The following is a 12,574-nucleotide window of genomic DNA, read 5'->3' on the forward strand; positions in this document are numbered from 1 at the left end:
AATGAATGAAGCAACACAAACTTACAATTCAAATTCACAATAATATAAACTCAATTGTTAAGCTTTTTTACAAGCTCAGAAACAAGGATGCATGTCGGCACAGTGACATGCACATATCGGTGAGCAGAGGACTATCGCCACAGTCAGCACCTCAGCTCTGCATACAACAGTGTAGGTGAGCGTCTGGGCCTGACAGACCCCAACCTGCTGCCTCTCTACCCCTTATTTACTGAAGCTATCTTTCCCATAAGTCACCATTCCTGTATTCATAAAGCATCATGGGCGCCATAACTCACTCTCCCCTTTATGAATAAAGCCCCCAAATTTATGGTGATGGTGCTGAGGAGCGCTGGCCTCCCTGGTGACAAACTTCCCCCAGTCTGTCACCACTGGCCTGGGCCGCTCAGGGCCCTCCATCAAATGCTCCAGATGGGAGCGCCACTTTAGCGTTCCCCAGTCGGTGACATCACCTCGCTGCGCTGCACTGAATTGATGATGAAAGCAAACATATCTATCTTAACTCACATTTACCAAATCAATCTTATTTTTACAGACCCTGCACAGGCTTATTGGCATATTGACTGTTTGCAGGCGGGAGAGGGGGGTTGAGGGATGGTTAACGGGTGGGCATGGGAGAAAAGGGGGGTTCAGGAGGGCTTAATGGCGTTTACCATATTTAATGCAGAGGGATGTCATCACTGAATATCCATTCTGAATAATGTGGCATTTCATCATAAATTCTTTACAACTTATTTACTTAATGGAAAGAGTTATGGCTCGCTGTCAGCTTGGTAATTAAACATTGTGATACAGTGCTGCCTCACTGGGATCCCATCTTTCCCCTCAGTCCCCCCACCCGCCTGCCCCAGACACACACACATGCACACTCGCATCCCCGTTCCTTAGCTTTTTAAATACATATTATTATTCAAGGCCCCCCATAAATTACTGCCGGATTAAAATTCATGAAACCTCTTTTTCCTTTATTTCCTTCCCTGGGAAAAAGAATAACCCAGAGAGCATGTTCAACCGGCTGTAAATCTAAAGGAAGGAAAGAGTCATTTTATTAAGATATTGTGTTATGAAAATGGGCAAAATGAAGAGTTTTTCCTCGCTTCAATTAAGGATATATTTATATACTGGGTCTCACCCAGCAGTTGATAATGTGGGAGAAGTCGTAAGCCTGGAGAAATGTAGTCCAGAGTGAAATAAGACATTTATTTAGGTTTAGTCCAAGCCAAAACCACTGAGTCAGAGCTGATGGGCTGGAGTAATCCGCTATGATCCAAACCCATCGAGCAACAGTCCAAATCCAAAACTATTTATATGAGCCGAATGTTGATACTCTACCAACACGTTTTCTCAGTCAGCTTGCAGCAGTATAATGGGCTCCATGGGATAGGAAAACTCAAGTGTGATAAAGAATTTGGTGATTAATCCTGTTTTTATTTAGACCTGTGACTTTCACTTCATGACTGCATGGTCAGCGATTCTTAATGAGCTTGCTTCTGTCTGACAAAGGGACAAAGACTTGAATATGAAAGTCTAAATCCTCACATCCAAATAATTAGATCTATTTTTAGAGACTAAATGAGGCGGATACTCCTCCAGCCCCTTTCTGCGGCTTTATAAAAACCAAACTAGCCTGACGCTGACTGAGACCACATCTAACCTTTGACATTGTCCTGTGACCCTGTCTTCGATTTTTTGTGCCGGCTAACCAATAGGTGATTTGCCAATGGCCGCAGTGGGTCCCTATCCAGGATGAAAAGGGGATTTATGGCTTTTCATTTTAATTGAGTTAAGAGCACAACCTCGACTGCCTTCCCTAAGAAGACTCTGAGCTAACATTACGTCACTGGGCAACAAGCGGCCACAACAGCCCTGTGGTCACTGGGCTGAATGTGTTAATGACGCCATGGGAAGAAATAAAAACTGGACTGATGTTAATGTGTATATTAACCAAGGGAACCTCCCTTTATCAGAGAGTTTAACCAAAGTTGCCCATACAAGAGGCATTTATCAACTTTTTGTAAATGATCAGATCAAATCAGCATAGAATATAATAAAATCTGGATATTGTATATTTTTGCAGTGTTTATTTAATCATGAATTTGTGGAATTAAAACAAATGTGTTATTATCATTATTATTATTTATGCATATAAAAGAGCTAACGCCATAAAACTGAACTCTGAATCATGTCCAAAAATAAACAAATCAGCTCTTCAATATGTATGATGTTCCTACCTCCCAGCCTTGTGTCGGGTCCTGCAGAAATGGCAGTTGCTCTCCTTCATATGGCCCAAAACGTTCGCCGACATTTACCCTCCTGTTGCTCCAGATGCCCAGGCCTCCGCCTGCAACTGCTGACTCTCGCAGTTCAAAGTCCAGGGGAATGCTCAGATCTTCTTGGGGTAAAAAGATGCTCGGGTGTCGGAAAGACGAGGAGTCCTGGGGTGAGGCCTCGTCATCAGAGAGAACAGGAGATGAGGGGTCCTCCGCCAGGGCTGAAGAAGGTGCAGGGTCACCGTCAGAACCACAAACATCGTTTAAGATGTGACACGGGTAAATGGAAAAGTCATTGTCACCGTCATCTGTGAGAAAAAGACATAGAGACATATTCATGTGAGGGCGATGCCTTTGGTGACTGTGGAAGTTGAAAGTGGAGACAGGTTATCTAATGTCTTTACTTATTTTACTTATCTTTACTTATCTTACCACTGAGAACAAATTGGTCAAAAATTGTACGTGGTTGAATGTTGTCAGTTCAAATAATGAGCAAATGGGGGAGCTGCTGGTTTAAAAAGACAATCACAGGTTTTCTGTTGACAAAGCCTTGGTTCTGTTTTAATTGTCTAAACTCATCCCATTGTTTATCTTCTACAATATATATATTTTTCCAGGCCTCGGAGACACCCAAATTACACATTTTAAAATGTTATTCAAATTTCACGGTAGATTCGAAATGTAAAAGGTGGACTTTAGAGGTAAAACAAACACAAAAGCAACATCATGGAATGGTTTTTGAGCCGATGCCAAGGTGGATAAGCCGAGTCTGCTCAGCATTGTACGGCTTTGATTGTTTTATATTTCCTTTTCCTGAACTCTTTCTGCACTGCACAGTGAAAACAGAGGGAAACAAACTGGGGTTAATTGTGAATAGAGTGAGACAGGACATAGAAGTATAACCCATGAACCCACACAGGGCTTCTTCAGGGCAACACACGTGGCTGGTGGAGCTTAATGATTGAAGAGCGACTAAATCTTTCACAGTGTCGACATAGTGTGCAGGTGAAGAAAAGTAGCACTGTTCCAAGGTCTTGGGAGTTTAGAAAATAAAGAAACAAAGAAATGAGAAATCAGATGCATGAAAAAAAAAAAAGGATCTCAGACCGTCAGAAAGACAAGACAGGTCAGTGAAAAGCTAACAAATGTTCTCAGACAAGCGAGCGAATGAAGAAGCCATTAAGGATGACACTCCAAGCAGGAAACGAATCACAGGAAGCTGCCCCTCTCCCAGCATGGATCTGAGGAGGGCTGCGGCTAACACAGGTTGACAAGGCACGGGAGAGGGGGCTCTGCTAATGAGGCTCCAAAACCCATCCCTGCACTGAGGAACATTCCTGAACGGCTGCCTGTGTGACACTGTACTGCTGCGCTGTCAGCCATGGAATCTTTGATCCACACAGATACACACTCACACGCCATGTGCACTGGGCATGAACGTAACGCATTTCTGATTGACTGGACAGGTCATGGTGACTGGCCACAGGTGGTCAAAAAACCAACCTGAGAGATTAACCCAAGACGTGGACAGAGTCACTCAACTTTTTCATTTACTCCATCCTTTAAACCGCAAAACGTTCACACGTGCATCATAAAGAAACAACTGAAAATGTTCTGCATCTTCCACTTTGGCAAAGACAAGGCACATTGTCTGGTAAAGGAATTCAAAACAATTATATGAGCTGTTTTCCTCTACCGGTTAAGAATCATAATTGCATTTGGAATGTGTGTGCGCTGTGGAGATCAAAATCTGTGCAGGGACAAATTGCTGCTGAATGAGCTGTCCATCAAAAGTCCGTTCTGCATCCTCCATGTTAAGAGGTATGTGTCTGTGTGCATCGAACCTGATCGAGGACTTTAGTATTTCCATCATCATTCCCTGCAGCAATACCTGATCACAGTGTCTATGAAACTATTGTGTTTGACAGACACACTGTGTGGGCCACACAGTTTGAAGGGAATGCCTTTAAAAGACTGTGCTGAGCCGGGCCGGGCATGAAACTCAATGTGGCTCAGAGAGTCAACATAATGATTTTCAGCATGGAGACCCTGTAACGCGGTTATAGTCCTGAATGTGAGGCTTGCCATATGGTGGTGGGACGAGAGCTTTTAAAGGTAACTGTATCCCTCCATTGCTGTTTCTCCTCTGACATTTCCCCCCCTCACGCTGGTCTCCAAGTTTATATTTGATTTAGACCAGAAATTCCCCCTGTCCAGTGGACTCAACGAGAGCATACCAGCTCATAAACATATATGTTTCTGTAAGGTAAACGTTGGCCGAAAGCAAATATGCTTCGTTCAGAGTTCTGAAAATTGTGGTTTCATGTGCAGATGATTGATAAGTCAAAGACCGTAGCCCCGCTTAGACGTGTGGGGTGGTACAGATACTGAACACAGATGATCGGACTGGTATATTCCTGTGTTTGTGTGCATTTCTGTGCGCCTCTGCCTACTTAAAGCAAATAGTCCTGTTTGTTTGTTCAGTAACGGGCATTACTTCATCATAGCAAGCTGACGCCCCTTCATCAAAGAAAGAGCCCTCAAGGAATTCTGGGTAGAGAAGGGGAACTCCAGCTGGGAGCGGAATCATGACTTCAACTGCATTATTAACAGAGATGACACATGATGATAGGACACGAAAGCCAGCGTGAAGAAAAAAAAAAAAAAAAAAAAGGAGGAAAACTTTGATGTTGATGTATTTTTAAGACAACAAAAATGATGGAGAGGTAAATAATGAGGAAAACACTATAATCGGCTTATCGCAATCACTCAGGAGGAGAAGAAGATACATCACGGCACTGTGCAAAAACACTGTTATACACGCACACACATGCAGGATTCCATATATTTAAATGTTTGCACTTGACGCTTAATTCATTAATTCTTATTAAAAGGGAAAACATTTGTTCCCGCGCCTGCTATCTGCATGGGTGGAATGATTTTCACCTCTGCCACGAGGTGTTGGGCGGACTCATACATCACACGATTACCCCGAGCAGCGAGCAGGGCCGCCATCATCAGGGAGTGAATTAAAGATGATAGAAGGAGCTATTAATCACTGTGACAAAGCCCCTAATGGAGGTGTGACCCAGCCACTGCCAACGAGACGGCAAGGGGACGCACCCACGGGACAAATGGATACATATGTTTACAGAGAGAAATAACCTACCTGTGGACAAAGTTACACCCCCCACACACCCACACACCCACACACACACACACACACACACACACACACACACACACACACACACACACACACACACACACACACACACACACACACACACACACACACACACACACACACACACACACACACACACACCTTTTCTGTACTGCTTTCTCTTTGGCTTTTCAAAACGGTATCACTATCTTAAAAACAATTTCAGAGCATGACCCAATTTAATCATTTCCTAAATATTTGTATAGGTTTTTATTTTTATTTTTATTATCATCATCATATATAATAATAATAATATATAATAAAATAATCTAATATATAATCATTATTTATATTTCATGTTTTAATCAGCTAAAATCTACCACTCTGTCCTGCCTTTATCAAAGGAGATATTGTTATTGGGATGATCTTATCGCATGTGTACATACAGTATACTGATTACGTTTTTTGTCACAGTTTTATGCCTCACCTTTCCTTTTGCAATTTTGAAGCTGTTATAGGTCCGAGATCATCACGTCCATGTCCTAAGATCAGTTCATCTAAGCAGACAGAGAGGTCTAGGCATTGACTGATGATGCCTTACATCCTGAAAATATTTAAATGGACTCCTCACCTTACGACAACTGGACATTATGCTTTTCTGTAGACATCATTCGCGGGGGGGGGGGGAAGCTCCCCTTCCCCTTGTACTGCAGGCCGAACATATTCACACATGATCCCGTCCATTAGTCATTGCATCCAAATTCTAAATCTGCACCCTTCATCATTCGTCTGCTTTCTATTTTCATCACGTAAGATTATGAATTAATGTGTATGCATGTGTGCCATGGAACACTATTGCAGTATGTATAAGGTATATTGAACCGATTAACTGATAAACCAACTTAGAGAGTGTTTGAGAATTCATATAACATGGGAACGTTTAAGGGACTGTGGTGAAATTGTTGTCATTGAATGTTGATTAATTTGCTGGAAAAATGAGGACGCCCTGAGGGAAAGGCAGCCGTAGACATCTGCGAGGGGCAAATCAGTGTGACTGAATGCAAATAAAAATAAAAACGAATCAACTTTAAATTGGTTAATTGTGCTGCTTTCACAGCCACTACCAGTGACAAAATGGCGGCTGTTAATTTGTAAAGCACTGTTAATTACAGTGCATCAGTTTGTGCCTAGATTCCCTCAGCAGGGTGTAAAGGAGAGTGCTTGGAGCCCCGTGCCCTCGGGAGAGGCAATAAGCTTCCTAATTAACTCCGTCTTTGTGCTTAATGGAGGCCTTAGCTCTTTTGGGGAGTCTTTTGGTCACCAAGTCCATTGGGATGACTGTGGTAATGAGTGATACAAACCAAAACAATCATAGCCTTCGGTAGCTGTGTGTATTTTGGAAGATTGTCCTTATTTATCTTTTCAATGTATCTCTTTGTTTCCTTAACCCACCCCCAAAAAAGCAAACATACATTTTGGGTAAAAACGGGCGATGCTATGTTAGATGAGATGCCATAAATCCAACATTAACAACTATTCATGATCACCATCAGGCAATCAGATTGTATAAATGGTTTCAGCCCACACACCCACACAAACAGACACACACACTCCAAAGAGCAACAAGAGCCGAGCTCTTTACACAGTCTTAATTAATGAGAGCATTGTCTGTGTTTTTTCACCCCGGTGTTAGTTCCAAATGGAAAGCACTCTATTAAGGGCCATAAGCTGAGTTACCAATTAACATCGCACAACAAACTGAAACTTAGAGCTACTCCCTTTGTGCGCGCACACACACACACACACACACACACACACACACACACACCTAATTAATTAGCATTAGTTGTGATTAATAATGAGGCTCCTTTAATGGTAAATCTGTAGCTCCGATGGCAGGCTGACACAACAAAGGCATCTGTGTGCGTGGCAGGATTTATCTGGGGAGCTGCTTGGGGAATTTAACATGTTTCTCACAGGCCTGACAAATGGCCTATTAATTATCTAATGTTGTCTGACAACAGTCGCTTGATAAAGACGTATGTTTGGACATGGGAGCCTAAATGGAAAATGAAAAAAAAAAAATAGTTTGAGAGTGAGAGAAGATGCTCTTAACATCCTAATAGACGATTACTGAGTGGCACATATGAATTTAGTAGACACATGATCTTAAAAAAAAAAAGGCCAACGTTGAGTCATTTGTTTTAACAAATCACTGTGCTGTTTATTCTGTTGCTGTTTGGGCGAATCAATATTAAGGATTAACAAATCACATTTCTTCGTAATGAAATGCAAATGAATTAGGTCTAGATGAACACAGAGATGGATGCATGCACACACAGACACACACACGCACACACAGACACACACACACATGCTCACACAGCTTTTTGTCCAAAAACCACAATCAATATCATCAAGAATTCACATCAACCCTCCCACTTCATATCATTAACTCTCTTACAACATGGAGCATATGGCTCTCTCTCTCTCTCTCTCTCTCTCTCTCTCTCTCTCTCTCTCTCTTTCTCTCTCTCCCTTCTGCCTCCATGTCTCAGTCTTTCCTGATTCAGTCTCAGCTCGAATCTAATTTTCAGAGTTTATCTGCCTCCTGTATGTTGACAGGTGTTGCTAAGTGGGAAGGCCGTTGCCAAATGATTTTTACGATTGTTTTAGCGACACATTTGGCCTAATGAGATAGGATCCCAGTTGGACGCTAACTCAAGCCTGTCCGATGTAAAGCAAACAGAATAACAAGCCGGCGCACACATTGTTTCCACAAGCCATACATCAGCTCAGTGTGTGTGTGTGTGTGTGTGTGTGTGTGTGTGTGTGTGTGTGTGGGGGGGGGGGGGGGGGGGGGGGGGGGGGGGGGGGGGGGGTTACTTGCTGACCCTTGGATTAAGAAAAAAAAAGGAAAACAGGGGGGGTCAAACGTTAAAGTAAAGATAGGTATTATGAATACATGTAGGAGTAAAAACAAGATGATCATGAATACAAAGTCAAAATAAATAATATTGTATTCATTAGTTTTGACAGATTTGTTCATTTAAAGATGGAGGACATGTAATCCAACTCTCTTGATTCTGTAAAGGAGTTTTTGTTTATCTTGTGCTTAAGCTGGTCATGTATGAAAGTGTATCATCTGTGTATTATCACACATATGAGAAATGTTTGGCAGTGTTCCCGTTTAAAGTGACACATTGTGAGAATTTACTGAAATAGTTCATTAACCCCGTCATCTCTTCTGTCTTCACCTGTGATTTAATCCTAACTCAGCAAACCCCCGAGACACGTCACACTTTATAGGCTTTCGATTGGTTTCTTCTGGCCCCCTTTGCCTTACGTTTATCCGTTTGTCCTTCCTCCATCAAAATCCTTCTATCTTCTTTGGAGCAACAAATGCAAAAATACCCACAAATAAGAAAGAAAATAACTGATTTATACTGAATGTGTGACATGAATCGAAACATTAAACCCACATTTATTTAAAAAAAAAAAAAAAAAAAGTTACCTGAAATGTTTATTTCATTAACAATACAAACCATGTCCACCACAAATAGATGCACACACTCTCTTTCTCCCCCACTCACATCTCCCTCCCACTTTTGCTTGCATGTCATGGCTAACTGCCATTGGGCCCTAATATAATTATGGCTCACAGTTGTGCACATTTGAGAAATTGATTCCTTTGATGAAATGTGAGTGTGCAGGTCTGGTCAGAGCAGAGAGAGACGTATATCCAGAGTGGTCGCTGCCAGCCCAACCCCCCCCACCCCCCCCCCCCCCCCCCCCCCCCCCCCACATACACACCTCCCAGCCATGTGGAGGCCCCCCTGGGTACCAAACCGCCAGCTCAGCCCGGCCCAGCCTGTCCCAATCATTAAAAGAAATGATAGCATATGTGCTTTGTTTAAGTTTGATGTCTTCATAATGCATTACACAATTAGATGGATTTGACAATTTCCATTATCCTTGATAAAATATTTATGTAGGCCTGAGGATGGTAGTTCTTATCAAAGGGGGGCGGATCTGCAGCCCAGATGGGAGCGGTGGTCTGCAATGAGCGGACCAATCAGCCAGTTAAAGCGGGGAAAAACTGTGGGAAAATACAACCTGACTATTTGAAATGTATTTGTTGCGTAGAATTATATTTTCTTCATCATGCAAACAGTCTTAAGGACGTTCAAATGTTTGACATGATTAATCCAGCACACCTGATTGAGTTCAGATGCATGCACACGTTCCGTGCATCTGTGAATAAATTCCTTTGCCTCCATATAATTTCCTTGCAATAGAACCACTGAATGGTACAAAAAAAAAGAAGTTGGTGGACATTCACTGCATTATGATTTTGGCCACACTACTGACAGATTTTTTTTTCCCATTTACGACAATCGTTTGGCCATACAAATTTCACATAAGGTTAGGATTTGCTTCAGTTAAAACCCAGAGAGATGATGTAAACAAACGTTGTGTTATGTGTAATCAGAAATACACCCTGCTATTTCTTTCAAACAGTTCAGCTCAATTTGATCACTTCGGGGTTTGCATAATTCTATAGAATTCAATATCTAGCCTGTGTGGTCTGCAAAACCCAAGGATAATAAAAAACATACTGAGTATCCATTTGACTGGTTTCCCTCTTCACAATATCTTCTAATAAGGCAACAAAGAAAATCAATTTCAGGAATACGACTCAACTGCTCATGCTCAAAAATGACTTTCTTTCTTTTTTTCGTTCGTTCTTTCTTTCCTCCCTTATTCTCTTATTCTCTCATACTCTGGAAGCCTCCCTCTCTCTCCCTTTTCTCACCTGTCCCCCTTCTCTTTCCTCCCTGTCCCCTTCACACCCTTCTACCAACCTCTCGGTGTGCACAGCCACCCCACATCCATCACAGCCCAGAAATTTAAGGAGCCAAATTGGCCTCATCTGTCTCAATGTTGGATGCAGATGGAGTTTCTTCTGCTGAGGGAGGTGCAGTTAGTCACCCCTGCTGCCCCCACCCCTTCAATCTACTGCTTTAAAGCCCAGCCAGCATGCACCAGCCTCCGCGCTATAGAGCCACCTTATAGGGCTGGCTGCTGGGATAAAAAAGGGCACAGCGGTGAAGTGACCACTACACTGACCACACACACACTCGCAGTTTCATTCAGTTTTCTCTCAATCACATTTTTCTTCCCTTTTTTTTATTTCTCATCTAGCCCTCATTCGGGCACACTCTATTTCCTTTACTCACTCCCTTACTCTTGCTTACTATATCGCTGGCTCACCAACACAAACACACACACACAAACACACACACACAAACCTAGTAAAATACAGGCAGCGGTGGCGACAGTGCAGCCTGCAGTATAGTCTCCAGCAGCCTGGTCAGACCTGGCTCGTTAATAAAGGCCCTAAATGAGGCAGCATGCATAAAACATGAAGCGCGGCGTGTGCTGCCGTAATGAACTGCTGCTCCATAATTGCATCTCAGAGCCGTAAAATGAAGACAAAATATTTGAAGAGGGATTCTGTCACCTCTCTGCAGACGCAACACTAATCACAGGCGTTCTGCAGGGCCCTCTGGGTCTCCCCTTGACAGAGAGCAGGGGCTAAACGCCCAGGGCGGCGACATTGGCAACACCCTCCAACTAATGGGACATAATTGAATAATTGCTGATTACAAAATAGGGGGAGAGGAAACAGTACACAGTGTCCAGTGTGTTATCTGAAATGATCCCATTGGGAAGGAGAGTATGATATTACCCACAGAAATAGGTAACAAAGCATATACATCTATGTAAAGCAGCTCACACCTACTGGGAAATTATTTCCTTCATTCAGGGGTCCGTTTGCATTGCTGGAGTTAATGTTAAGGGATAAACGTAAAAAAGGTGCGAAACCTGAAATAGAGAAGTAAACCTTTTTGGGAAACAGATGAATAAATATATTAGAATAATTCAACCAGACAATGTGTTAGTCACAGGAGACTAAATTGAACTGAGCAACAAAGTAAACTGATAGAAATATACAGAGTAATTCAGAAAAAACAATCACGTAAAAAAAAAAAAGAAAAATATCAAACACACACAAACGCACGTACACAGTGACAAGCTCAGAGACAGGTAGTCTTCCAGATGAGAGATTGGAGTCCCACCCAGGGGTGTCACCCAGACAGTTAGAGAGTTGCTGTAGTGACAGGGTGGCCGCAGTGACATAATGAAGGTGCTGTGGCTGTCAGAGAGGGTCAGTGGTGATCACACTGCCCAGATGGGGGTGGAGTGTGTGTGTGTGTTTGTGTGTGTGTGTGTGTGTGTGTGTGTGTGTATGTGTGTGTGTGTGTGTGTGTGTGTGTGTGTGTGTGTGTGTGTGTGTGTGTGTGTGTGTGTGTGTGTGTGTTTGTTGGGGGGGATAGTGACGAATGGCTCTCAACTCGGGGCTGAGGCATCTGACAAACTCCAACTCATCACTTGGATGACTCAAACATCCATGAGGGCAACAACTCACTCACACACACACACACACAAACACACACAGGTTTTAAGCATACAACTTGTGAAATATATCATTCAGATAGCCACTGTATAAAAAGAGTGCTAATCATGTATTTTATTTTAAACTCGAGGATAGTCAGTTTCATTTAATAAATCTCTCCTCTCATGTCTGGCTGCTGAAACTGCAGAAACAGCGCCTGTATCATGTATGCTATGATACAACAGCAGCAGGTCAAAGGTTATCAATACTGGTATTGTTTAACATGCACAATGGCCAAGACAAAAATCCCCTCTTGCACTATTCGGAAGCATGAGCATATACAGAGTGAAAAGCACGATACAGATTCGACACAGCTTCCTTATTCCCCCCAATCAGAAACACATTCTGTGAAAAGTAAAGAAAGAAAAAAAAACAGTTGGAGTATATTTTAATGTGACAAGCTGGCCACCTACTACCAAACTGCTATCGCCCATTTAATATTTCTGGATATGAATAGACTTTGTCTGAGGGGTTGCTTTTCCACTCTCAGGGTCCGCTTGCCTCGAGCACTACCACAGCAGCAGGCCAATTCCACCTTAACTTTGTTACAGAACTTGTTACATACAATAATGTCGGTGGCTGCAGAGGCTTTCCAAACCA

The 12,574-nt window shown here is 42.6% G+C and overlaps 1 protein-coding gene across 11 annotated transcripts in view; it reads right to left on the minus strand.

Annotated features, from left to right (window-relative positions):
- mecom (MDS1 and EVI1 complex locus) overlaps nucleotides 1-12,574 on the minus strand; it is a 128,799-nt gene that overhangs the window by 85,019 nt on the left and 31,206 nt on the right. For all 11 annotated transcript variants that reach the window (XM_079353515.1, XM_079353523.1, XM_079353520.1 and 8 more), the window contains exon 2: nucleotides 2,250-2,596. In XM_079353515.1, coding sequence (XP_079209641.1) covers nucleotides 2,250-2,596 — 347 coding nt within the window. The remainder of the gene's footprint in view (nucleotides 1-2,249; nucleotides 2,597-12,574) is intronic.

Source organism: Symphodus melops (genome assembly GCF_947650265.1).
Source record: "Symphodus melops genome assembly, chromosome: 10".
Lineage (NCBI taxonomy): Eukaryota > Metazoa > Chordata > Actinopteri > Labriformes > Labridae > Symphodus > Symphodus melops.